At 40.6% G+C, this 26,668-nt stretch overlaps 5 protein-coding genes and 2 pseudogenes across 6 annotated transcripts; 3 read left to right on the forward strand and 4 right to left on the reverse strand.

Annotated features, from left to right (window-relative positions):
* Window positions 1–1,970: 1,970 nt before the first annotated feature.
* Window positions 1,971–4,041, forward strand: LOC141823441 (myb-related protein 308-like; annotated as a pseudogene).
* A 1,366-nt stretch (window positions 4,042–5,407) lies between these two features.
* On the forward strand, window positions 5,408–6,670 carry LOC141823439 (uncharacterized; annotated as a pseudogene).
* A 216-nt stretch (window positions 6,671–6,886) lies between these two features.
* Window positions 6,887–8,101, reverse strand: LOC141823440 (uncharacterized). Its single transcript, XM_074710722.1, has one exon. It carries the CDS (start codon window positions 8,028–8,030, stop codon window positions 7,017–7,019), a length of 1,014 nt encoding a protein of 337 aa, XP_074566823.1. The 5' UTR covers window positions 8,031–8,101; the 3' UTR covers window positions 6,887–7,016.
* Window positions 8,102–8,995: 894 nt separating this feature from the next.
* LOC141823437 (putative polygalacturonase) lies at window positions 8,996–11,237 on the forward strand. The gene is made up of 5 exons (XM_074710720.1): window positions 8,996–9,630; window positions 9,797–9,917; window positions 10,001–10,175; window positions 10,263–10,333; window positions 10,412–11,237. The coding sequence occupies exons 1-5, from the start codon at window positions 9,184–9,186 to the stop codon at window positions 11,044–11,046; spliced, it is 1,449 nt and encodes a 482-aa protein (XP_074566821.1). The 5' UTR covers window positions 8,996–9,183; the 3' UTR covers window positions 11,047–11,237.
* An 82-nt stretch (window positions 11,238–11,319) lies between these two features.
* Window positions 11,320–19,177, reverse strand: LOC141823438 (GDP-mannose transporter GONST1-like). The gene is made up of 10 exons (XM_074710721.1): window positions 19,021–19,177; window positions 17,393–17,569; window positions 16,321–16,525; window positions 16,059–16,198; window positions 15,460–15,589; window positions 14,150–14,248; window positions 13,433–13,587; window positions 12,050–12,166; window positions 11,824–11,921; window positions 11,320–11,736 (listed from the first exon to the last, which is right to left on the reverse strand). The coding sequence occupies exons 1-10, from the start codon at window positions 19,029–19,031 to the stop codon at window positions 11,693–11,695; spliced, it is 1,176 nt and encodes a 391-aa protein (XP_074566822.1). The 5' UTR covers window positions 19,032–19,177; the 3' UTR covers window positions 11,320–11,692.
* Window positions 19,178–20,830: 1,653 nt separating this feature from the next.
* On the reverse strand, window positions 20,831–22,627 carry LOC141822706 (putative clathrin assembly protein At1g03050). Its single transcript, XM_074710041.1, has one exon. The coding sequence runs from the start codon at window positions 22,625–22,627 to the stop codon at window positions 20,831–20,833; it is 1,797 nt and encodes a 598-aa protein (XP_074566142.1).
* A 622-nt stretch (window positions 22,628–23,249) lies between these two features.
* On the reverse strand, window positions 23,250–26,637 carry LOC141824488 (uncharacterized). Of its 2 annotated transcripts, none has more exons than XM_074711788.1 (5): window positions 25,932–26,637; window positions 25,458–25,735; window positions 23,936–24,244; window positions 23,523–23,855; window positions 23,250–23,431 (listed from the first exon to the last, which is right to left on the reverse strand). In XM_074711788.1, exons 1-5 carry the CDS (start codon window positions 26,086–26,088, stop codon window positions 23,327–23,329), a joined length of 1,182 nt encoding a protein of 393 aa, XP_074567889.1. In that variant the 5' UTR covers window positions 26,089–26,637; the 3' UTR covers window positions 23,250–23,326. The 2 variants fall into 2 exon arrangements, with proteins under 2 accessions (XP_074567889.1, XP_074567890.1); XM_074711789.1 differs by having other exon boundaries at window positions 23,250–23,425; window positions 25,932–26,636.
* Between the last annotated feature and the right edge of the window lie 31 nt (window positions 26,638–26,668).

Here is a 26,668-nt window from a genome sequence, read left to right on the forward strand (position 1 = left end):
TCCCCTACTTTGTGGCATCGGAGATTGGGATATATCTCCATAGAGAAGATTAAAAGATTAATAAATGATGGAGTGTTTGGTACTTTAGATTTTGCTAATTTTGAGACTTGTATGGAATTCATAGAAAGAAAGCAGATCAACAAATCCAAAAGGGGTGCTAAGAGGAGTACTGAAATATTGAAGATCATACATTCATATATATATTGTCCAGATATGGATATGCATGATCCGAATTACTTCATCTCTTTCATGGATGATTACTCACAATATATGTATACCTACTTTATAATAAGAGTGAAGTATTAAGTGCATATTTAAGGTTGAGGTAGAAAAACAATGTGAAAAAAAAATTTAGATGGTGAGAACGAATAAAGGTGAAGAATATTATGGTAAATACATTGAGAGTGGACAAGCACTTGGTCTATTTGCAAAGTTTCTTCAAGAAAATGAGATTGTTGCCCAATAGACCATGCCTGGTTCACCGGACCAGAATGGTATGGTTGAGAGAAGAAATCGAACTTTAATGGACATGGTTAGGAGTATGCATAGCAACTCCAAACTTTCTAAATCCTTAAGGATTGAAGCTCATAAAACGACAGTGTATATATCAAACTAAGTTCCAACCAAAGTTCTTTCAAAGACGCCATTTGAGTTGTGGAAAGGTTGGAAACTGAATTTGCAACATATATGAATTTGGGGATGTCCGTCTGAAATAGGAGTTTATAACCCACAAATAAAGAAACTGAATCTAATGATTATAAGTGGGTATTTCATTGGAGATGCCGAAAAGTCCAAAGGATATATATCTGACTATCCATCTCACAACACTAGAATTGTGGAATCAAGAAATATAAAATTTTTTGAGAATATCTTGACTAGTGGGAGTGATCGTTCTCAAAACATAGCTTCTCAGAAAAATCACATTAATAATCAGCCACCTTGTTCAAGTTATAATTGGGATGTCATTCACACCCCTCAAGCGTAAATGAGTGTTAGACAACCAATTGAGGAGATTCCACAAAATATTGATGAAAATCTAGTCAATCAAACTAATAATGAGGAATAACAAGAAATTGTTCAACTGATTGAACAAGTTCCTCAAGAGAATAACTTAAGAGGATCTACTAAAATCAGATTTTAATATTGGGGCCTCATTGCTTTCCAAACAAGGTTCAAAGTTTCCTTCCCCTTATTTACCCTTCCTTCTCCTTCCCTCATCTCCTCCCAAACAAAGCGTTAGAGAATGTCATGGATCAATGTATATATCAGAAGGTCAGTGGGAGCAAGATTTATTTCCTTATTCTTGCAACCAATGGTAAGAGTTTACTATATGAGGTAAAACAAATTCTTTCTAAGAATTTTGATATGAAAAGTGATGCATCTTATGTCATTGACATTAAGATACGCAGAGACAGATTTCAAGGAATCTTAGGTCTATCTCAAGAAACCTATATCAACAAAGTCTTAGAGAGATTTCAGATGAAAAATTATTCACCAAGTGTAGCTCACATTGTGAATGGTGACAAATTCAATATGGATTAAAGTCCAAAAAAATGACTTTGAAAGGGAACAAAAAAATGACTCAGGTCTTGTGCAGCCCTGAGGATACATCAGGCTTCCAACAAATTAGTTTTTGTAATCAAGTGATTTAATTGGAACATGAAACAGACTATTTCATGAATAGGCTTTTCAAATCAAAACTAATTACATGAGTGAATAAGAAATTAATGTCTAAGACTATTCTAGCAACGGAGTAAAGATTGATCAGAATGAGGGCATGAGCTTCAGAGCTTGTGTGCAAGTGTGGTTCATGGATGCAAATGTATGAATACTAACTCAAGCATACATGAAAATCAAATTGCACAGAGGATATTATTGTAAAGTAAGCAGGGACAGCACTTCTTATTGCACTTTCACCAATTAATGTACCATTTTTTGTTTTTTATTTTTTATTTTTCAATCAAAAAGGTATCAGCTTCTGGAGCAGGGATCATGGAGCACTTTGAAGTTTTGATGAGAAGGCAATCATTCCTCTCTTTCCACCCTTGAAGATGCTCTTTTACTGTCTCCTGTTCTCTGTTCGTTAGGAGGCAAGCTTATTTTATGATCATAATGTTACTGGCCTTCCAATCTATCAGCATACTCTTAATTTCATTAAATGCATATGACCAGTGCCAGACCTTGCTCATAGTAGTTTAGCTTCTCTTTACTCTCATCCAAGTGGTTTTCACTCAAACTCACAGATTTCTCAAATTTAATACTTACTGATTAATGCATGGCCAACTCCTACTACTGTACTCTAAGCATAGCTAATTTTTCATCCAAGTCAATGCAAGTGCCATACCTTTCAGAAGTCAACCTGACCTTCTTCTCTGACTCTGACTTCGACTCACATTCAGCACCCTTCAAAGTCAGACCGCATCAATAACCATGGCCGGCTAAGTAGTTTTTAGGAGCAAACCTTTCTCCTCCAGGACCTCCACTGAATCAGAACTTCCCTGGTCAATAGGGCACTAGCGTTACTTGTATGCATCAGACAGGATCATGTTTCTACTTGAAACAAAGTAGAAACATTCAATGGAGTTGGTGGGTTGGTCACCTGGTGGCAAATAACTCTCCTTTATGTCCCTGATCTCGATCAGTTCGTTTTGAAACTGTCTGACAAATGAATTGGTGATCTCCTTAGTTTGTGATTTCTTCAGTCAATTTAAACTTATACACTAGATTAATTGATTGACTTGATCTCTAATTGTAAGTTGATCCAGCCTGTGATCAGTTCTTTTTGAAACTGTCTGGCAAATGAATTGGTGATCTCCTTAGTTTGTGATTCTTCAGTCAATTTAAACTTATACACTAGATTAATTGATTGACTTGATCTCTAATTGTAAGTTGATCCGGCCTGTCCAGTCTAATTTTAAAATACTGTTCCCCAATAAGCACTGCAACAGATTGATCAAGTAGTTGACCAGTTAATAGGAAGGCAATAAAAGGGAACAGAGATTGCTAGCATCCTCTCTTCGATATAAAGGAAGCAGCAACTCCTCTTTGTGCACATTAACCATGGGCAGGTCTCCTTGCTGCGAGAAGGCACACACCAACCGAGGAGCATGGACGAAGGAGGAGGACCAGCTATTGATTTCCTACATCAGAGCTTATGGCGAAGGCTGCTGGAGATCTCTTCCTAAAGCAGCAGGTCCTGGAATTTCCAGCTATGAATTTGTCTTCCTAGTTCTGGTGTTGTATAATAATTGATTCCATCAGATTAGTACTTAATTTGCAGGGCTCCAAAGGTGTGGCAAGAGTTGCCGGCTCTGGTGGATCAACTACCTCCGGCCCGACCTCAAGCACGGCAACTTCACTGAGGAAGAGGACGAGCTCATCATCAAGCTCCACAGCATTGTCGGCAACAAGTATGAACAATATTTGGTTCTACAATTTCAAAACCTCAATCTTTCGGGGTCACTCAGTTTGAGATCATAGTTAGTTGGTTTGTGTTCACAGATGGTCAGTCATCGCTGGGCAATTATCTGGGAGGACCGACAACGAGATCAAGAACTATTGGAACACACACATAAAGCGCAAGCTCATCGCCCGAGGGCTCAACCCCAAGACTCACCTGCCCTTGACGGCGGTTCAGATCACTCTGCACTCTCTTGTGACCAGCGAACCATGCCACTGGCAGTTGCACCACAGTCTGACAAACGACTACGAATAATTTGTTTCTGTTACGATCTTGGTTTTCGTGGGAGCGAGGCTTGTAGCTGCCACACAAGTTATGGCCAATATCTGCCATTGGAAGAAAGGCAGCAAGCTTAATTAGCTACACGACCTGTTTAACTTCTGTTTTTTTATTAAAAACTGTATGATTGGCTAAGAGGCGACGATAAGGATTAGTTGCCAAGCTAGAAAAATATGATTCTTTAGTTAAATCAATCGTAATTTGTAATTGTACCAATCATGCTGCATGGAGATGTTTTTGCAAGTTTGGTAGCTGTTGGTGTTTATAGCAGTGTTTGTTTCTAACCAGAAACCCATTGACTCCATCAGACATGTTCTTGCTAGTTAGTTATTCCACCTTATTCAATTCTCAAGCAGTTATCCATGATCGCTGTGACGTATAAGGATCAAATATATTGTTTCTGGAAGAAAATGTATTGAATAACTATTTACAGAAGAAATCATCTGCTGTTGCTGTCCAAAATTATATATGGTTAAGATAGGGTTAAAGTTAGAAAGCATGAGTTGAAAAGTTTTGATTTGGAAGCTTAAATTTTAGAATTTGTAAGATCTTATTTGGAAGTAATTTAGATAATCGAACAAAAGAATAATTTAATAATTATAAATTATTGATGATACAGAGAGAGATAAGATTTATATAATTCATCCTAAACAATTGCAGGAAATTCACTTAAAATTCTTTGATTTGGATGCAATGTCTATCCTCATAACCTTCAAAAGGCAGCATGAAACTTGTGATCTAAGCTCCGTTGACTCCTCTCTATGAGATTGACATTCCCCAGTTGATAAAATAATAATAAAAAATAACAATAATAATCTAAATTGATTGTCTTTGTGCTGCTGGAATCAGCAAAAATGTTCATCACAAAGAGTATTTTGTATACCTTATTTATCTTCTCCCACCTACCAGCTTTGTGCCTTCGTCCTCTGCATCGAGTTAGGTGCAGTAGAAGGAAAAGAAAAAGAAATTAAAATCACATCAACATGATCAAACCATATCTCTTTTTTTTAAAAAAAAAAAAACTGAAAGTGCTCCATAAAAAAATCTTATAAAAGGTCGATTTGCATTTAATATTTAGAGTTTACTATTTAGTGTCACAGAATTTCAATTCTTCCATTTTATCAGCAGCCTCCAGCTCTGTCACCATGCTGATCTCTCAGTTCAGTTGGTATCAAAAACAGTGCGTCTCTATAAATGAATTTGTTTTTAATAAAATCTTATTATCTTTGAGTTATAAACTGAAAATTAGCTTAGTTCCAAGGAGATCTACTCTATCATTCAAACAGCGACTGATCGCTGCAATAAACCCATACTGATCTGTACCATCTGTTTAATCCCAACGCAGAGGATCATCAACAAGAATGATGAAACCATAACACGCTTCCACAGCTTTGCAGGAACCCTGTTTAACGATCATCTCTCTCCCCTGCGATTCCTTTCTTTTGATACAACTGGCGAAGAAACACTAGCCATCATCATTGTTGAGCTGCAGCGAGCACACACTAAGGATTCAGCTGAGTTCGTCTGCACTGCAGTGATTCATATGGACAGCTAATGTTCATAATCATGGCCATCAATCGATGGTTTGAAGACAACTCTTGTCTCTTCTCAGGACGTGAAGGATGTTAGCAATAAAATGATTTCTCTCCGTAGCTCCGTCCCTTTTGCATGGCTCTTATCAGGTGCTTGGAGCCCCTCTCCCTCACTTTGCAGCCTTCTTTTGCTGAAATTTATTGCAGAGAAGAAAAGCTCAGAGTGGCTTCTCCGACAGAGCCACAATCCGACGATTAAAAGGACGGGGAGAAGAGAGGAGCGGCAAACCATGGAGCCTTCCTCCGATTTCTTCGCTTTCCTGGTCCGCGGAGTCGACGAGCTCCTCGGCGACGCGAACGTTTCGTCGAGCGACTTCATGTCGCTGCAATTCCTGCAGCGCGCGGCGGCGCTGCTCCGGGCGCTCCACTCCCGTCTGACCGGTCTGGTGAGGAAGCTCCACCTCCCCGTCGGCGAGAGGTGGCTGGACGAGTACATGGATGAAAGCTCCCGCCTTTGGGACGTCTGCCACGTCATCAAGCTCGGTGTGGTGGGGATGGAAAGCTACTGCGCCGCCGGAACTGACATGATCGCGGCGGTCGAAAGATGGCGGCGCGGCCCCACTGCTCAACTTGCTCGGCAGGTCGTAGTCTAGTCGCCATGCTCTGTTTTATGCCGGTTTTAAAATCTAATTTTTACGCCCCCTTCGATTGGTTAAGGTGATGCGAGCGGTTTCGATTTGCCGGCGAGAGGCGACGGGATTGGAGGAGGAGAACAGAGCGCTGATGGAGACGAGGATTGAACTATCATCCTTAAAATTCGACGAAGCGTCATGGGCGGAATCGAGATACGATGCGTTCAATGGCTTCAGAAGCATGCTTTGCGCGCTGAGGAACGCCAGCTCCCTTCTCCTCCTGATCCTGCTATGGGGGTCGGTGCGCTGCGGGCCCCATTTGGCGGCGGCGGCGGCGGCTGCCGGCGAGGCCTACTCTCCGTTCTTCACGTCGGAGACGACGCTCTGCATTGCGAGGCTGCGTCAGAGGATGGTAGCCGAAGCGGGACGAGCCGCGCCGGGGATCCGGATGCGGGAATTCCGGCGGGTGAGGGCGAGGACGGAGGAGCTGAGGGAAGAGCTGGAGAGCGCCGGGGCTTGGAGGTGCGACGCGGAGGCGGCCGCCGGCGGCGGGAGAGTGAAGGAGATGGTGGAGGAGCTGAAGGGGTGGTTCGGGATGCTGAGGAGTGGAAGTGAGAGCCTGGTGGGGGAATTGGATGACTTGTTCGATGAGATTGTGGAGGCAAGGAAGAAGTTGTTGTATCTTTGCAGCAGGAGATAAAAAGTTTGAAGGTAGAAGAAGAAGAAGAAGAAGCCATTGGCAAAATCTTTGTTTGGATGAGGAGAAGGAGAAGCTTCTGTTTCATCTAGAAATTGTGCAAATTCTGATGCCGTAACAAGAGATCGTTTGACATTGGATAGTCTTTGTTTGTCGCCAGGATAACGTTGACTTTGTTTGATGTATGTAATGCTCACTGTACTCCAACATATTTTGTGGGTAGATATCGTTGGTGGGCGATCACAAAGGGAATTTGTTTGTGATCGCAAACAGTAAAACACAAAAAAAAAAGAACACAAGCATTCTCTGAATTTTATAGATCATTCGTTTGTCTGGCGTTCAATCGAATCAGAAAGCTGAAATTTTTATGTGAATTCCATGATCACAACAACCAACATACATCACCTATCTATGAATCAAACATGCACTTGCTCCATCTGAAGATCCTGAGATTTCAATGGCTCGTACTCGCCCAGGTACGCCTCCAGATGACCCGCCAAGCTCGACTTGTCGATGCTCTCATGGTGGTACGACTTGCAGACGAAGTAGACCACGGTCTGCACCGTCAGCGCGAAGAGGATCACCAGTCCCAGCAGGAGGAGGAGCAGTAGCGACAGCAGCAAGGTGAACCCTGCGGTGTGGACGCGACGGTTCTGCAGCAGGAGCCGGAAGCACCACTCCACCAACCAGAAGCAGAGGTTGAGCTTCGCGAGTATGATGCAGGAGATTAACAGCTTGCCTTGGATCAGCAGGCGGCTCCGCCGCATCGCTTCCAGCCCGCGGGAGTCCTCGAGGACGGAGATCACGCTGGCGAGGTGCCAGACGACGCTGATGTAGACGAGGGTGACGACGTAGAGCGGGATGAGGACGAAGATGACGAGGGCGGGGCCGGCGGCGGAGTCGTCGCCAGTGACGAGCATGATAGCGAAGAAGAGGAAGACGGCGACGGTGTGCTGGGCGAAGAGGATGAGGAAAGCCCAGAGGAAGGTAGAGATAAGGCGGCGCCAGACGCGGGGCACAACGGTGAGGACCTGGCGGAAGGAGGCGAGCTCCCGGTGGCGGGCTGTGTAGATGGAGGCGACGGAGTAGACAACGGCGGCGGTGGACAGTAGGGCGAACACGAGGAGGGCGACGAGGTAGAATCCCTTGAAGAGGAGGAAGGCCGACCAGTCAGAGGCGAGGCGGTGGAGGGCGGAGGACTCGGAGGCGGAGCCCGGGGGGGAGTCGTCGAGGACGCTCTCATCTCGGCGGATGGAGTGGAAGAGGCGGTGGGAGATGGCGATATGCGCAAGGAAGAGGAAGGAGAGGGGGAGGATAAGCGCGCCGGCGATCTGGCCGAAGAGGCGGCGCCAGCCGGCGAGGATCTTGGCGGCCTCCTGATAGATGCCGACGATGCCCAAGAACTGAAGCTCCTCCGGCTCTCGATCCATGGCCGATTCTTCTTCTTCTGCTCTGCTGCTGCTGCTGAATCGATCGGATTGCGAAGTAGATCAAATTTGGGGATTGAATCGGGAACGACGAATACAAATAGAAAATTCTTTGTAGACGAAGGCGAAGACGAAGACTTTTGACTTTCACTTGTAGCAAAATAGGGCTTGGATTTCCAAATATTTACATTCGTAGCCAAATAATTTTTTTTAAAAAAATTTAATGTTTTGGTGGATTAATTATTTGATTCATTAATAAATTTAGTATGGTTTTTATGGCTATAAAATTCTTTAAATTATAAAAATGTTGACTAATATATTGTCATCTCAATCTAACTAATTTATCTAGTCGACTAAATTGAATGGATTAAACTTTTTTTTATGAATTCAATGAAGCATTTTCTCATTAAAAGCCAAGGGACTTAAATATTTATTTATTAATCTTTGATCTCACAAGAAGAAAAGATAACATTTGAAGTTTGAAGCAAAGATTGAATTGATTGCATCTATGAATTATTATGTAGATGCTTCTTATTAGGCTCAATTTTCTACCAAAACATGATGCAACAAAATCGATTGCTTAATTGACTATCAAAAATATTCTTTTATGAAAAAAAAAAGATTTCTTCTAGATCACATGTGAATACTCTAATCTTTACTAGAAATCAAAGTTTCAAGGTTTGATTCTTTAAAAGCCAACTAGTAAATGAGATGTTTGTTGATTTGTCAAATTAAGTTTGTGGGCTCCACCGATTAAATTGTTAGGTAAACGTTGTTTTTGATTGAAGTCCAAGATTTTTTTTCCTTTTGTGACATTTCAACGCCTTGAAAGAAAAAACATTAACTTACCGATCTATTATATTAAATCATATAAGGGCTGTTTTAATATTAGCAAAACTTTTAAGGCGTTCTTAAAATGAATCAAATGTGAGGGCATTTTTAGAATTTTACCCTGATAGAAAATTCTCTGCAAGGCACGCCGCGACTGGCGCGTCGTCTTCCCTCCGCGAACTCCATGGATCACGACGTCGACTGCAACCCATTGCATTGTTCATTCCGAAACTATCCCTCCATTCGTGTTTTGATCTCTAGCTACCAATCCTCCAATTGATTTTTATTTCATCGGTTGGGCGCGAGTCTCCGATCGCCATGGGAAATGGACGTCGCCAAGCTGCCACAACAATGGCTGCCTCCTCTGTTCTCGCCCACGAGAGCTTCTTGCCCCGTCCTTTCCTTCCTCGCCGTCACCTCCCTCGTCGCCCTCGCATGGCTGCGGCAGACTCCGCCGCCGCCGTTGGCTGCGCTCTCCGACCACCCGCCTCCTCCGCGTGACGCCGGCGGGCCGCCGAGCAGCTGCGCGAGCTTCTACCAGCCTCCGGGGAGGCAGCGGAAGGCGGTGGCGTCCATCGTGGAGTTCGGAGGCGTCGGGGACGGGGTCACGTCGAACACCGCTGCGTTCCGGCGGGCGGTCGAGGACCTCGCGGGCGAGGAAGGCGGCGCGCGGCTGAACGTGCCGTCCGGCCGGTGGCTCACCGGCAGCTTCAACCTCACCAGCCGCTTCACGCTTTACTTGGAGGCGGGTGCCGTAATTCTGGGCTCACAGGCAGGTTCTAATCGCCATGTCTAAAAGCTTAATCAACGCCATCAGTAATCTTCTTCCCTGACTTGCAGAAGAAGATGACCAAAATTCAAAGTGTTCTTCGCACGCATACCAGCGATTCGTATCCAACTTTTAATTTGATATTTGTTGTTTGAAATGAAAATTGCAGGACCCTGAAGAATGGCCTCTGATAGAGCCATTGCCTTCGTATGGGCGAGGGAGAGAGAGAGTAGGAGGCCGTCACATCAGCCTCCTTCACGGAGATGGTCTCACAGATGTTGTCATCACAGGTATATAATAAATAATTATCAAACTAATTAGTTGTAGATTAATCGATTAGTATCAGGCAAATGGAATGTTATGTTGTTTGCAGGGCAAAATGGAAGCATTGATGGGCAAGGAAGAATGTGGTGGGAATTATGGTGGAATAAAACTCTCAAACACACAAGAGGTCATCTTGTAGAGCTGGTGAATTCACAGAACATTCTCATCTCCAATCTCACCTTCCTCAATTCTCCTTTCTGGACCATTCATCCAGTTTATTGCAGGTGGTTCTTCATGACCTTTTTCTTTTTCTCTCTAGTAACTTGCTCTCAGTTTCCTGATAAATAAACTTTTTCTTCATCAATCTTCAGCAATGTCGTGGTTAAGAACGTTACGATATTGGCGCCTACTAATGCTCCAAACACTGATGGCGTCGACCCAGGTTCGTGCTCTCTTAGTCTATTAACTCGTGGAGTTTGAATGGTATGAAGAAAAGAAGATGATATTGAAAGATGTACAGATTCAAGCTCACATGTTTGCATTGAGGACTGTTACATTGAGAGTGGGGATGACTTGGTGGCTGTGAAGAGTGGATGGGATCAATACGGGATGGCCGTGGCACGACCTAGCTCAAATATCATTATCCGCAGAGTGTCCGGCACGACCCCGACTTGCTCGGGGGTCGGTATCGGAAGCGAAATGTCCGGCGGCATAGCTAACATAACGGTGGAGGACCTTCATGTGTGGAATTCTTCAGCTGCACTAAGAATCAAATCAGATCGAGGGAGGGGAGGTTACATAACCAACATCACAGTTAGCAATGTGGTTATGGAGAGGGTGAAGGTGCCGATACGGTTCAGCAGGGGCGCAGACGACCATCCAGACCAGGGCCATGACCTCAAGGCTCTTCCTAGAATAAGTGGTGTTTACATCAACAATGTCATTGGGGTGGAGATTGGGAAGGCACCAGTTCTTGAAGGCATCGCTGGGACAATGTATGAGAGGGTATGTTTCAGAAATGTCAGCTTGAGTGGGTTTGAGTCTAAGTCGAAATGGCACTGTGAATTTGTCATGGGAGAAGCTCATGATGTCTCGCCGACACCATGCCGGCAGTTGAAGAGCAATGCAACTTCATCTTGGTGCAAGAAACCTTAGCCTGAGCAATAGTTCTATCATTAAATTGAGAGCTAAGGTTAGGCAAGGATGCTTTCGCATTAAGTAGAACCTAAACAACCTTCAGGTGATTGATGATGCATGAGAAATTAGGTAAATTTCAGAATGTTTTTGTCATAGGCGACATGTAAAGATTAAATCACAGAAGGTAGATAATATTTGTTGGTTTTGACAAAGTTAAAGCTTACACTCAATCTCTAATTCTACTGATGAATGCAAATATAATTCAGGGCACTTTTTTGGAAAACAAGTGATGAGGACAACCATTTCAAAGCCCAATGATTGAAACAGACTTCTCAATAAACTCAATTCAAATAAGTTTAAACTTGAAATAGAACTAATAAAAGAGCAGAAAATGGCTATCAGAAACATTTGATGATAAGAGTACCTGTATCTACGCAAATAATTTATACCGAATCTGAGAAGCTCAGATCTTCTTTTCTGTTAATCATATGATTTTCTTTGTTGGGTTCCATGGATTATCTGGTATCAGCAGCTGATACTAACATGTGCAATGTCCGGACATCATCTGTGCATATCCTGATTGCTCAAACTTTGGAATCAAACATCCACGCCAGTTTCTGTGCAACTCCACAGGAGGCTCTTTCAGTAAATATGATTGAGAATGTTACCGTAATTTTGCTTTAGCAAAAAATATTCCTGCCAAGAGACCTGCATATTTGGTTTTCATACATCTATTAGGAAGCTGAAAAAGGAGTAAAACGGTTACCTAATCAATATATAAGTAAGAATACCAACCAAAAAGGATACTCAAGAGATTCTGCATGCTTGTTCGAACCTTGAAAAGAAATAAACCAGCAATCGAAAGAGGAATCTTATTCAGCGATCCTACAAGGCTGGAGAATGAAAAGAAAATTTGATATGATTGGTTGTTCAAGAGTATTGGATGTGTTTAGGGCACACAATTTAGGAGGGGATCAACTAAACAGTTCGAATCTTGCATCTGATTTTAATAAGGATGTACCTGTAAGTAGTTGCACTTGTCTGGTGAAGAAACCACAAAGAAGTGAAGCTGATGGCAAGACCCAGAATACCACTTAAAGTGATTACTAACCAAAACATAGGCATCCTCAAAAGTGGCCTGTCAAATCGCTTGATAGATACATAATTCCAATAAGACGACAAAGATGGAATTGGCTTGATGAACAATTCCGAATAAAACAGAAAACAGTCTACCTATTTATGTTTCCAAGGATTTAAAATGATATTAAAAAAGATTCTGAGATCAGTAGTTAATGTTCCATCACTCTTTTGACTTTAATGTTGGCAACCTTCCATGATTCAGTTCAAAGAAATTTCAACCATTTCAGCTGAGTTCATAAAGATGATGGTTGACAAGTTATCTATTTAATTATTATATTTCTTTATGGATCCGAGTTTTTGTCCAAAAAATTACAATGTTATCCTACATGGAAACTTGCAGACTACATAAATGTGCCAACAGGTAAATTCTTTCACATTTGCTTTCCACTTTTTAACTTGCAGCCATTGGATGTTGAAGGATTGTTTTTTCAAGAAAAATGGAAAATTTGCTCATGACATTTTACAATCATATTTAATCAGGTGAAAAGAGCATTCTTCTTCTGAATTCATTTAGGAATACAACGTAATAAACAGCTCTTTTGTAAGGAGAGAAAAAAATCATCACTATCATTTCGAGCCGAGTTTGTCTGGAGTTTTTGGGGATGAGTACAAGGATCCTATCAATTCATTGAACTTCTATACGAGGCTATCTCACAAGTAATATTCAAATAGTTAGATTTTTTTTTATTCCATTACCTAAAGTTGGGTTGACCTTCCTACTTTAATCCAATTGATTCAACCTCTCATAATTGGACTCTTCATATATCCCCTCTCAACTAGTGTCCAACACCGACACTTGGAATGTACACCCAACTTCTTGTAGATCACATGTAAATAAATTTTTATGAAACCTTGTTTGACATTTGAGTCCACATCTGTGTAAGATACTCAAATTAGAGCACCATAGCTATATTGATAAAGCCTATTGTTTGTCTTTGAACGTATCCATGTCATCTTAATTTATTTTATCTTCCTATTCAAATCTCACCAATTAGCTCTAAGTTATTAGTATTTTTCATTTTATCCTTTCTAGTGACCTTGCACATCCATCTGAGCTTTTTCAAATCTAAAATATTAATTTTTCTTAACATGAAACACTCTGATCTATTATAATCTACGGCGAGCTGTACTGCATTCTTACAGAATCTTCCTTTCAACCTAGGGGCAGATAACAATCATTTGAAAACAGTAGGAGAATCATATTTAGAAGTGCATATATAAGCAAAACAAAAAAAAAAAGGAAATAAGTATAATTTACACTTACGTTTCATAGAGATACTGCACTTCTTGAAAAGCAAACATCAGCACTATCCCCAGTGGTAAAGATAGAGTGTTGTTGAGAAGAACCATTGAAAATTCATTCAAGTTTCCAGACTTGGTGACTTGTTTAGCACTTTCCATAACCCATCGTAGCGTTAACTGAGAACAAGTTTGTGATGGAAACTGAATACTAGAAGATATATAAGTTTATAACCATTTGACTAATATGCTAAGCACAAGCACGTTATCCTAGAATAGTATATTTATAAAATGAATATAAATCAACAATCACAGATGATGAAGTAATGAGAATAACTGTCTTGTAGTGGATAAATTTCTGATGATTTTTGTAGAAACTAAAGGTTTATGGCTAATAAATGGATCAAGGTTCAACTGTTTGTAATTCTGTGGGTTTGTCAATAGACAAGTGACTAATTATGATGTGATTTTAACGTTTCTTTTAGTATGTTAAAACAAAGAGTCATTGGCTCCCAGATTTAAGGTGACTAATAGATAATCGGTTTTCTTTTAATTTAAACATCAGATTTTCTTGATATTTAATATTTTAATTTCTTGAACAAATTACTTGAATAACTGAGCAACAGCAAGCGTCTTTGTCCGTGTATGCATGAAATTAGTAGTTGGTTTCAACTTTTTGATTTCTTAGACGTCTTCAGAAAATAACTTAGGCTTTCAAAGTAAAATATGTGAATCTTCTTACTGAGTATGCTGCTGTTAGAAAGCAGTTTGCAATTTGCCATGAATAGCCCACTGCATGAAAAGAAAGATCTGTCATTCCTCCTGAAATTGCTGAAACGATCTGCAGCAGAAGGATAAAGTTGAATCAGAAATCAAATGTGTTATAGTAGACTGTCCTACAGTTTCATGGAAAATCAAGTTTGAGCAAATTTTTTTTCAGTATGCCCGTACTGTATGTGGATAATTGCCAATTGAATCACCAGAGCAGTTTTCTATTTCTTTCTATATCTCCCATTTATGCTTTTGACATATACACAACGGTCCAGAAAAAATAACGCTAAAAACTATTCTACTTAAATGTTGACAGATATTTTACAAAATATAAACAACATGCTCTGATGGTCCATGAGACAAAATGATCAATTATGAAGAGAAACATTGTTTTATCGTGGATTTTGGCATAACTACTGCCATGTCATTATTCATTTCTATATTTAGTTCCCAATAAAGACTAAATTACTATTCACATTTCAATTTTATCATTTCTTTGTAGTAACTAGTAAGCTGTCCAGTTTTATCAATCTTGCTCAGATGGAATTTATTAAGCGGCTATGTGATAAAAGGACTTGCTGTGTTTGCTGCACAGAGAATTGCAGAGCATATATTTCAAAATTGCCAATTCATAAGAATGGGTTAATTATGTATTTATGAACTATTCAAAATCAGTTTGCAGGAAGGAACCGAAACTTTCTTCTTTGGTGGAGAATGGGGAATTCAGCACTCTTTATAATGTTGTGACAGATACAGTGCTGGTATATTTGGACTCAGAGAAGTAATTTCAGAGAAAGTTGTGATTTACTCCTCTAGGTCTCAATCTGTTTGGATTGGCAGGATGGAGTTTGTTTAAAAGTTCTTCAGCTTCGACCTGCCATTCAACATTTTTTCACTGCATCGACAAGTTGCTTTGTTGTGCCAGATTCAGAGTTTTGATTGTTCATGCATGCTACTGTGCTGTTTATGCACCTGTACTCTACCAAGAAGGAGCACCATAGATGGTTTAAGCGGAGTAAATTCCAATTTTGTTTAACTGAGTTTCTATCTGCTTGGCCTGGGTGGACCATGTAGACAGGCCTGTTTATTGCACTTAATGATTAGCTTCTAGATGCACCCAACCAAAATTGATCATGCTTACATATTCCTCTCTAAAAAAGCATTATTATAGGAAGCTATATTTCCGATCAATCATATCTAGATGTAAATAAGCAATTAACGGTCCAAATATATCCGAATGGATGTGTATTATAATACCTTTTACATTGAAGAATGACATACCATTAGGCAGAGGGCAGTCCACACTTTTTTATCATGATGCTTCATGAAAATGTATGTTTCTCCAAGGGCAGTAATGACATTGGTGACATTCTTGAGAATCGTTACCATAGCAACATTCATGTATCTTAAACTGCATTAAGAAGATCACATATTAGACAAAATATAAATGAATTCCATGTTAATGCAACAAGGAAAAGATAACCAATCAAATCAAACTGCCTATCCCATTCTTGCAGTGGATGAGATGTGGACTATTAGCCTACACTACAAACCTAGATATATGTTTTGCAGGGATGAAGAAGATGAGATAAATATATTTAATGTTTTCCTATATGAAGATCAAACTCCATTGATACAGGAGATAGTCAAACTTTGTCTACAAACCAAAAGAAAACATAAGAGGAGCAAAATTCAGTATGCCAGTAGAAGTTTCCTATTGAAACTTTAAAATTTAGTCACCCATCCCCTATAGACTTAATATTTGAAAGTTCATCTGAGCATAAACAATCTAATGTAATGATAGCAGATACAACCTGCATTTGTAATTGTGTCAAGAAGAATAAACTGAACAATGTCTGCTCTTGAGACTTGTAACATACCTGAACATGCTTGTGATAAGCATCCCAATAAATATAACATTCACTGGCAACCAGACTTTAACCAATTTCCATGTGAGTGGTTCTGTTGATATTATGTTGAACAAACTCAAAGCGGAGACAATAGTTACAGACACAAGATTCTGCAACCAAAGGCAATATGGAGTAACAGTTTAATAATATGTGACACTTCATGTGATATTAATGAAGCAACTGATAAATTTCATGATAAAAAATATGGATAAATGAGATTGAGCTACAAAACCTGGTATAACATTAAGGAGATTCCAGCATTAAAATCATAGCCTGAAAGTACAAGTTTGTTAACTAAAATCATGCTAATTGATGTTATGCAGTATGCTAGACCAGACACAAGAGCCTGGTTCTGTATCTTTACACTATCCTGCTCCTTTTCGGCTTTACCATCTTCCAAGTCCATGCTAGGCTCGTAAAAATACTTTGCTCCCGATCTACACGGTAAAGCAGGAGTTCACAATTGAATTGCAAGAAACACAAATAAATATAGTCAAAAAGAGGGTGGTGAAACATTAAATAGCTGGTGTAAAACAGTGATAAATGAACAAAGAAGAAAATATTGCAGGATAAAACAGTGGTGCACTTGGATTCTTCAGCTCCTTAAAGGCTAGGAAAATATCCCTACACCTAAAAGAAATTTCAGAAAAAATGGGTTTTGTAATTTGTGAGCAAGCAAGGACATAGACAATGAGATTATCTGCCTGTTAATTATTCCATCTATGAATCTTCACTTTTATGTCCTCGAGAATGTTCATGATACTAACCTTTGGTGCAATGTATTACTTGATTCACAAAGGAGTGCAAGTACTATGTCCTCCAGAAGATACACTTATTTTCGGTAAGGAGAGTAACAAATTTGCCGCTGACTTAAAGTCTATTCTTGACAAGTTAGATGCTTCACATTGGTGAATTAGTGATTTTAAATGGATGTACAAACTGTAATTAGTGTAATAGTGCTTGGTTCATCACGCTTAGCGATGTCACTTATCTTTGTTATGTTTTTTTGTTGCTGTAGATAGATACAATAACTAACTACTTTATTTGCTTTTAACTAATCATGGAAAACTTTACCTTCCTTTCTCCTCTAATATGGTGCCGAACCTAACATCAGGAATGATCTCTCTTATCAAATTTGATGATAATCAATTAATCATTATAAAAATAATTGTTACCAAAATGAAATCCAGGAAAGAAAATTAAAATTGTTAGATGTTTACACTAACAGGCTGACAGACAAGGAGAAAAATAAATTACCAAACAAAAGGTGAGTAAAAATAGGGGCAAAAAGACATCATGCTTGCCTGCTGACAGTATCTCTTTGTCCAGAACCTATGGGAACGGTGATAGTGTCTGACATTCTATTCTGATCATTGCTCCTCAAAGTATTTCTTTCATCATTTGGGATTAGGCTACTTACAGCCTCTGAATGAGTTCTTCCTTTGAGTTCACCAGGAGATTTTAAAGGATGAACTCTGAAACTAATAATGGATAAGAATTTTAGCAACCAAACAAAGAACAAGTTTTTGCCAAGCTCAAATTGCAAAAAATATAAATATCATAAATTAGAGATATTTTATGAAAGATAAATTCACATGGGAAACACAATGAAAACATTATCTTGCTAAAATTAAGATTACAAAAAAAAGTAACTACATAAAACAAATGTCAATTACATTGAAATTTATTACAACTAAATAAACAGAGAAAATGCATATTTAGACTGAAGTCTCAACCAACACGGAAAAGCATCACGTTTCTCTTGAAGATGAAAGCAAAACCAATTTTGGCTCATCTAACTATCTAAGTAATCTCCTTACAGTTTCGCAAATTATGAATAATAAGGCAGGATTTGATTCTAGAGCCTTGTGCGATAATAAGGAAGGTCATTACTAAATCACAAATTAAGACTAGTAAGGCAGGATTTAATCCTAGAACCTTGTGCAATATAATAAGGAAGGTCATTACTAATTGAACTACTTAAGACTTTCATCTTAGTTCTCTCTTCCATGCATATGAAACATAATTCTTTGATCATAGAAGTACAAGTATATAGATGTTAGCTGCTTTTTTGTACATTATGAACATAGGAACCTCATTTAGTCATCTCAAAAGGCCCGGGTACAGATATGACTTGAGACTCAAGTGGTAGAAAGAACAAGAAAGCATACACCTAGACTTTAAGAATTTCAAGTGAGTGGAATGGATCATGTTCTTCAGTAAGGAAATTACAAATCATAAAACTGTGGGAAAAATATTAAAACTGATATTTTAAACTTAGAACAAGCTCGCTGACAGCCTTGCCTAAAGTTCAATGGCGAGATAAGTTCAAGTAACAACACCCACTAGTTGGGACCAACTCTACCTGCCGCTGTTATTGAACAAACTTGCTGACTACAGTTCTAATGTTGCAACATATTGTTGGAATAAATGATGGTCTACAATTACATACTGCAGAAGAACTTAAAATGTATTGATTTTCCCACTTCTACGGGGGTTTGCCCTAGTTAAAATCCCGGCACTAAATAAAATTCTGTCGTTTATCGTTAATTAGGTAGAAGCCAATAGAGGTATCAATCAAATAAAAACAAAATATCTCACAATGATTCATCCTTCAAACTTCAAAGCACGATAAATTAAATTATCATTAGCCATATTTAATGACCATTTATAGCATGAAGACGAACCCCAATTCATCAGACACCCTTCGCAACAACGCTCCAGACTCCAACTCAACTATGAAAACAAAAACGAACTTCCTACTAAAAGCTACTTCTCATCGTCTTCCAGAACTCAAAAGCCCTTCTTTTCCTCTAATTTGAAAACATTAGCGAGGCCCAAGGCAACGGACGGAGGCTTCAAACATTTGCAAGTATGCTGCAGAATATGAACAGAGAGGGGGAAAAAAAACGGGATTTTAACAGAAACTCACCTCGACCCCATGAACACGAAGAACCGATCGAAAATCAGCTATCCAGAACGAAACCGGCCGATTGCGCAAAGATGGGAAAGGGCCAAACAGCAGGCGGAGAGACAAATCAGCAAGAAGAGCGAGCCTCTCGGAAGATTCGCAGGGTTTGGTGCTCCGATGCGATCTTTGCCGTGAGACCGTACAATATTTAAAGCTATGCATTTTGGAAAATAAATATTCAATGACCAAAAAAGTCCGTAAAAGACAAATCTCTTTCTCCATTCTCCAATGCTTAATCAGTCAAACACGGTCCGCTTCTTCGCGAACAAGATAAGAGATACGGCGTAGCGCGCGCGCCGCTAACATGCGCAGTAGCAGTACAAAGTTGACTAATGACTACGCGCTGATGGATCATCTTAGAGAATTATGATATATGTTCTAAAATAAATTTTAAATTTTTTTAACAAAAATAAAATTATTATGTGAATATTTTTCCAGTAGGATTTCAGTGCAATTTATAAGGAATAATGGTTTTATTAAAAGGAAAGGATAGATATAAGGAATTAAGATGAATATAAATGTGTCCTTTTTGCTAAAATATCAAGTATTAATAATAATGTAAATACCTGCAGCCTATATCCACACATTCTAAATTGTGCGTCTTAAAAGAATGATTAAATGAAAACTTGATTAACATTGTAAAATTAAAAACACATATAAACAAAATAAGCTATGTAATTATAAAGACAGTATGGTATATGATGCGTATGTGATATGTGATGTGGTAATCTCCTTGATAGGTCATATTTCGAAAGTCAAGGGCCTGACAGCGCGAGTCAACATAGCTCAAGAGAGAATGACTCCACCCCGGCCAAACTTGAGTGAGATCAGATATTATCTTGGCCACAAATGTTACCTAGATCTCAAACATTATCTCGGCCTCAAATGTCATTATCTCAATCGTCAAACGTCATCTCGATTTCAAACGTCATTTCAATCTCAAAAGTCATCTCAATCTCAGACGTGATCATCTTAGTTCAAACACCATCTCGATCTCAGACATCATCTTTACTTTAACACATGACAACTTAAAATAAAAGAACAATTATAAGATTGTCATATCTGATTCTATTGAATACCTTCATATATGCATAAAATGTCAAAGAAAAATTGAAGCAATCAACGAATGACATATCTGATATTCTCTACGCTCCTATAATGATATTGTTATGATAGATATAGAAATATTTTTTCGACAGCTATATAAATTATAGAAAAGGTACACCATAAAAGATCTTCTCTCTTTTTTCCTTTTGTTTCTTTTTCTAAAATAACTCTTTCCTTTTTAATGAAATTCTAATTTGAACTTAGGAGGGACTTGTCAAAATTCTTTAGCACCAGTCTAGCTAACCTCTTGCTAAAGTGTATTTCAGATTTTCTTTATTTTCTCTAATAGACTTTTCCGGAGTTCGTACACATTGGATCGTTCGTTGATTAATGACTTAGCCATCTACGATAATCAACCGGAATAGAGAGAGAGATCAGATACATAAAAATGATGAGATTTGGTTTAACTAAATAAAGAAAGATAATGATCTAGATGACTGCTAAAACATGGCTCCTGCTATGCTAAAAGGTCCAAGAGGCCTTGCACTAGGACTGTGGATTTGGAAGGAAGGTCTTGATGATTAATACATTTCATTTGGTAAGTGAAGATCTATGAATGTCAAATGCAATTGCACCGGTACATTTTGATTTTGTATTAGAAATTTGATTTAATAGAATATATAAAGCAATCGATCGATGAAGAAGTAAGGGAACTGGATACATTTCAATGCATGTGAGCATAGGCCCCATGGCCGAACTGCTGCTGCTGCAACTTGTCGAGCGCCGCCTGCCCTTGCCTTCCTTCCTTCGCGTACTGCTCCCACATCCACTGCTCCTCCGTCAGAAGATGCTGCTTCCTTTCCATGTCCGACATCTGCACGTACGACGGCGGCGGCACCACCGTCGAAGCCACGAACGGGTCGCTGCCAGACGCCACCGCGCCGGCTGCACCCGGAGGCGCTGGCAATGCCAGCATCGGCTGCGGCGGCGGGATCACCACGCTGCTCGAGCTCCCGGCGTGACCCTGCCTCGCCGTCGCCGCCATGGCCTGCCCATGCTCGTACAACCCGTCCAGCAGCAGCATGTCGAAGCCGCCGCCGAGCACCGCCCTCTTCTCCGACAGGTTGGTCGCCGTCGCCACCAGCGCCGTCTCCCAATCTGAGGAATCCTCGGCCTCGAACGCCTCCCATTTGGGCGCGGCGGTGTCTGCCAATGGACCGTCGAACAAAGCGAGAGCAAGTTGGTCGCCGTGGTCCTCCCCTGTCATCGCGTCTCCCTTCAAGTTTAAAAAGTCAACGTCTTCCTCCTCTGCTTCCTTCGTCGTCTTCTCTGGCAACGAAGAGTTATCCTCGATCACTGCCACGGCAAGCTCTTGCTGCGCCTCTTCAACGTCTTCGGCCCCGGGCGCCGGCAACGCCTTCAGTGCATTCTTCTCATACTCCGGCTCGGGCTCTTCGTCGGGTGGTTTGGTGGTGGCCACGGCGGCATTCGCAGCCGCCGCCTCCTGGCGCTGGCGGTTCGCGATGGCGAGGACGGACTTGTCGCGGATGAACTCCTCCATGACCTCGAGCTTCTTAGACGTGATCCGCTCGATCTCGGGGTACTCAGACGACCGACAGACGCCGGCTGTCCGAGCCCAGCCGTAGAACAGGTCCAGCTCGTCGAACTGCTTGGAGAGGCGGTGGAAGATCTCGTGCACGCTGACGCACTCGGGGACTTCAAGATCCATAAACCGATCGACGAAGATGTTCATCAACTCGACCAGATCGTAATATATTTTGAAGCTCTCCTTCACCAGCGGGTAAAGCGTCACGGCGACGATGCGGTTGTGCTTGGCGGCGCCGGTGGGGCGGCATGCGAGGAAGCGCTCTAGCATCCGCTGCAGGTACCGCGTGCGAGCGAAGATTTGATCGGCGGGCATGTCTCTGACCGGGGTGGCGACTCTGGAGGCGGTGGCAGTGGCGGCTCCAGTTGCGGCGGTGGCCGAGTGGTCGGCGTCGTCTTCCTGATCGTGGTCGGTGGAGCTGGGGCGGCGCTTTCGGCGGCCGTGCATGCGGTAGTCAAGGCGCTCGTCGAGGTAGAGGGCGTAGGTGCGGACGAATGCGGAGAAGTCGAAGGCGTCGGCGTCAGAGCGGGAGGCGTCGCGGAAGTCGGAGAGGTTGAGCATGCGGGTGCCGCGGCGAGTGGTGAGGAATATCTCCTTCTCGTAGGCGGAGTCGCCCTCCAAGAGGAGGCGGTGGATGAGGAAGAGGGTCTTGAGGGCCACCGTCCAGCTGCGGGTCTTACCGAGGCGGCGGGAGAGTGTGGCGACGCAGGCACCGACGTGGGCGCGGGAGTAGCACGTGAGGCTGAGGACCTCCCGGATGTGCTTCTCGTCGGCGGGGAACTCGTCGTGGCGAGTGGCCTTGACGATGGCCACGTCCAAGTCCGACAGGGAGGTGCTGTTGCTGACCTTGGCGAGGCCGATGCTGGTCTTGTCCTTGACGGCTCCAATCGCCTTGCGGAGCTTGCTCGGGGCCATGGTCGATCGGAGTACCTGGAGGAGAGCGCGTGCGGTGTTATCTCCTTCTTCTTCTTCGGTAGGGTGGCTGTTGCTTGCGGTGGCAGTGGAGAGGGATTTGAACGAGAGTTGTGCGCCATTAGAAGCCGCGCCGAAGTCGGAGCAGGTGAGGCTTAAAAAAGGCGAACAAATGGCTGGTGGTCGTTCTCGTTGACGGTTTCCTCAAATTTTGACGGTTTTCAAACTAACCTAACCGATCAATGTCGAATTAAAATTTTTTAAATTAATCAAATCGATTTTGATTAATTTAGTTCAATTCAATTTAATTTTAATCGAATACTTTTAAAGGATCTTTTATGTTTGGCTGTGATCCTGCTGCGTGTAGGTGGTACAATATTTAAATAGGGCAGCAAGGGGCACAATCAATTCTTACCTGGCTACACCACATGTATAGAAGGCGTACGACCAGCATGAAAAACTTGAACACATTTCAATGAGCCAAATTGTGCCACGTGGAGTGTGGACTCGCAACGGGAATCAAGAAGGCCCAGATCAATTTCGGTAGAGGTATCTGAGCAGTTTATTCTTCATGAGTTCTGGAAAATCTTAATCGTTTGTCTGCGGAGAAACTAGCGCATTTGAGTTGTCATTCTTACGCCTTCCAAGTGAGTTGGCCATTATATGAAGATTTCTGACGTCAAATGCCTACCTAACATGGTATCAAAGAAAGGGGTTGGTGAAACTGGCAAAAAAAAAAAAAAGAAGAGATTCAGATTCAAGAGCATCTGGGTGATAGGCAAATCTTCCAACATCTTCAGTCTGTTGCTATCGAAATACAGAAAATAATCAGATTCACAATCAAACAGAAATTTTGGTGCAAAAAAACAGATAAGAAGTAAACCAAACTGAAATGCACCTGTGCAGTAATTGTAGGTTGTCCATTGGTAATTTCAGCTCCTGCATGAGAAGAATCAGGCATGGGAACCAGATCATTATGCATGGAAGTTAATGCATCATTCAGCATGGTAGATTGACAAGGATTGTTATCCTCGGTAAACCATAAATCACTGAGCTCCAGATACTGGGCATTTTCAAGTTCTAGTAGTGTATCATCAAGATTGTCTCCAGACGCCTTGTTGTTACAATTCAGCTCATGAGAATATATATTTTCTAATTCAGTAGAGATTTGTTCAGGGTCTATGGAAGAAGTTTCATCCACAGTTTTATTGGAAACAGCTGAATCAGGGACCTGCTAGGGAATTAATAAAGATCATCACAAACATTAATTAAACTTGTATTTAACATACATATAGGAATGATGGCAGATACCTCGTGATGAGCATTCTCTCTAGGTGGAGAGCTATTAAGAAACTCTAAAACTTCATCCAGCAGTATTCCATCAAATTCAAGAAGATCATGATCGGAAGATGTCTCAATGACCGCAGAGGTCATAGTTTGCTCAGTGACAGGATTGAACGAAGTAGTCTGACAATCTAAGGATTCTGGACCAAGAGGAAAAGAATCTTCAGTAGTTGTGTCATCATCATAATCCTCTTCATTAAAAGGTGCACCATATTGCTCCCCAATTTTAGGACCTGAACCACTTTTCTGGAAGATTTTGCAGAGTACATATGCATCCTGTAATGTAAAAAAGAGAGAGATTTATTAAAAATAGGGAATATCGATAATCAGATAACACTGAAAACAATATTTCAGAGCAATCCCATATCATTACAATGAGAAAAAGCAATACGATAATATGTTTCTCACAATTTATATAGCTTCACACCTATTAATAGCAAAGCATTATGCTCATAATGACTACATCATGCTTCTGAAGTATTTCTAGGATCCACAATGGTATGTGGCTGCATTTTTCCAACTATAAAAATGGATTACCACAAGAATCCTTATCCTATAGCACAAGCAAGATCAGAAAATGGCTAACAAAGTTTAAATATGATCCTATGATGTTTCAACTGGTCCATACATACATATCATGATTCTTTGTGAACACCTAGTAACTCTAATTTCTGAAAGAACTGTTATATGTGATACCAATTTTAGTTTCCAAGTTCTAGAAAACGATAGAAACCCTAAGTCTAAGCTTCTTGATCTTTTGGAAAATGAAAATCACAAGCACAGAACAAACATGCAACCTGTATTATGAAGGTCTATGGAGCTCTTTAACTATGCAGGTGAATGTAGGATGGTAGACAAATGCCTCAACTATGACCAGTGCTCAAATTAAGAAAATAATATCAACATGGATTAACATAAACTATTTAACAGAGCAGGCACCCATAAACAGAGGAAATATGTGTGTGTGTGCGCGCACACACACATGCACACACACTTTTTATATATAGAACAATGCTTACACATTTAAAACATAAACCTCCAATTAAATGTATCAATACATCTTTTGCATTGCATCAATACATCTTTTGCCTCGTGTACTAAAGACTGAAGTTCAAAATTATCATACAGTAATCCTCCATTTGGCACTTATCTACTGCACATTCCAACAACCAGGACGCATGAAACTTCACAAATGGCTAGTTCTAGTCTCAATAACTCCTCTAGGATTTTCGACCAGTTACCCTTTTGAAGTTTAAACTTTAGCATTAGTTGTTTAGGCTTAGTTTCTAGTCTTGCCTAATGGTAAAACAATCGTATGGCAGGCTACAATGCTTACTGTGGCAATTGACACGAGCTTGCCATAGACAATACACTAAGCAAACAATATTAACAGCAAAACAGCAGAGCATTTAAAATGCATATGATGCTATCAATTGAGAACATATCAGAAATGCATTAAAGATTAAATAATAGTGAAATCAAATGCAACCTGAAAGAATCCAGCATCAACCAGTTTCTTGCTTTCTAGTCTGTACTCATACATCATCCAGTCAGTTCTGCTGCCTTTTGGAGGCTTTCCTTCATGAAAAACTAAAGATTTCCTCATCCCAATGGTAGAAGAGTTGTGAACAACATTTTTATCCTTTCCAGTAGATTTCCAGTAACCATTTCCAGTTGTGCGATTTGCTCTAGAGCCATTAGGATATTTTCTATCTCTAGCACAGAAGAAGTACCACTCAAGATCTTTGCTATGCAATTGAGATTTGCCTACACAAAAAAATTACATAGCTTGGTTAGAAACAACGACAAACTAAAGACAAAGAGGGAAGAATAAATATATACAGTTTGGACCAACAAAAAAGGATTTTTAGTACACCATGCCAATCCCAAGTCATAACTCAATGAAGTTTCCAGCATAAAAAAATTTGAAGAAATTGAAAAGGGAAAGAAGACGTTAGGTCACCTGGGAGATCCCAAGGGGCAAATTTGTACAATTCAATTTCATTAATAGCTTCAAAACGGAAAGGCTTTCCCATTATTTTTCTCTTCAAGTAGAACCCAACAAGTTCAACATCAGTTGGATGGAAGCGGAAACCTGGGGGAAGTTTAGTCTTGACCATGATGATGACAAAATTCACAATACTACTAAAATGAGATCTGAAAAGTGATTTAGTTTAACAGCTCTTATATGACTCAACTTAATAGTAATGGTAATTATCGCAATCTTGGAGCTGGATGTTTCACAAGGCCCTTGTGCATCTAGTAAATCCAGTTCCAAGATAAAACCTCTGTATTTATCAAGTCCAATGACAAAATATTATTCGATGAGAACACCACAGCCACAGCCGCTTACGGCATATAAACCAAAAGTCACGCCAAAGAAACCAAGGGTATTCCTTTCTAATGTCAAAATACATTTGATATAAAGGCACAATCCTGCAAGAACAATTTTCACGTTAGATAAAGTTCAATCATTAGATAAGAAGGAAAAGACCGAACTGAATGCATAAAACAGAAGCAGCATGTAGCAGGAAATAAAATCAGAACTCTACAGCACAGAGAAAATTAAAAATTGAAGTTGAACTTCTTCTATAGACTGTAAGAGATCTAAAATGAATCATAAATATCCAGCTCGTGCTTAGATAAATCTACTTTACCGGATTTGGAAAACATATATCCTGAATCCAGCCTATACACATC

This window comes from Curcuma longa, chromosome 3 (genome assembly GCF_044706935.1).
Source record: "Curcuma longa cultivar G26 ecotype Majalengka, Jawa Barat chromosome 3, ITB_CL_G26_1.1, whole genome shotgun sequence".
NCBI classification, from domain to species: domain Eukaryota; kingdom Viridiplantae; phylum Streptophyta; class Magnoliopsida; order Zingiberales; family Zingiberaceae; genus Curcuma; species Curcuma longa.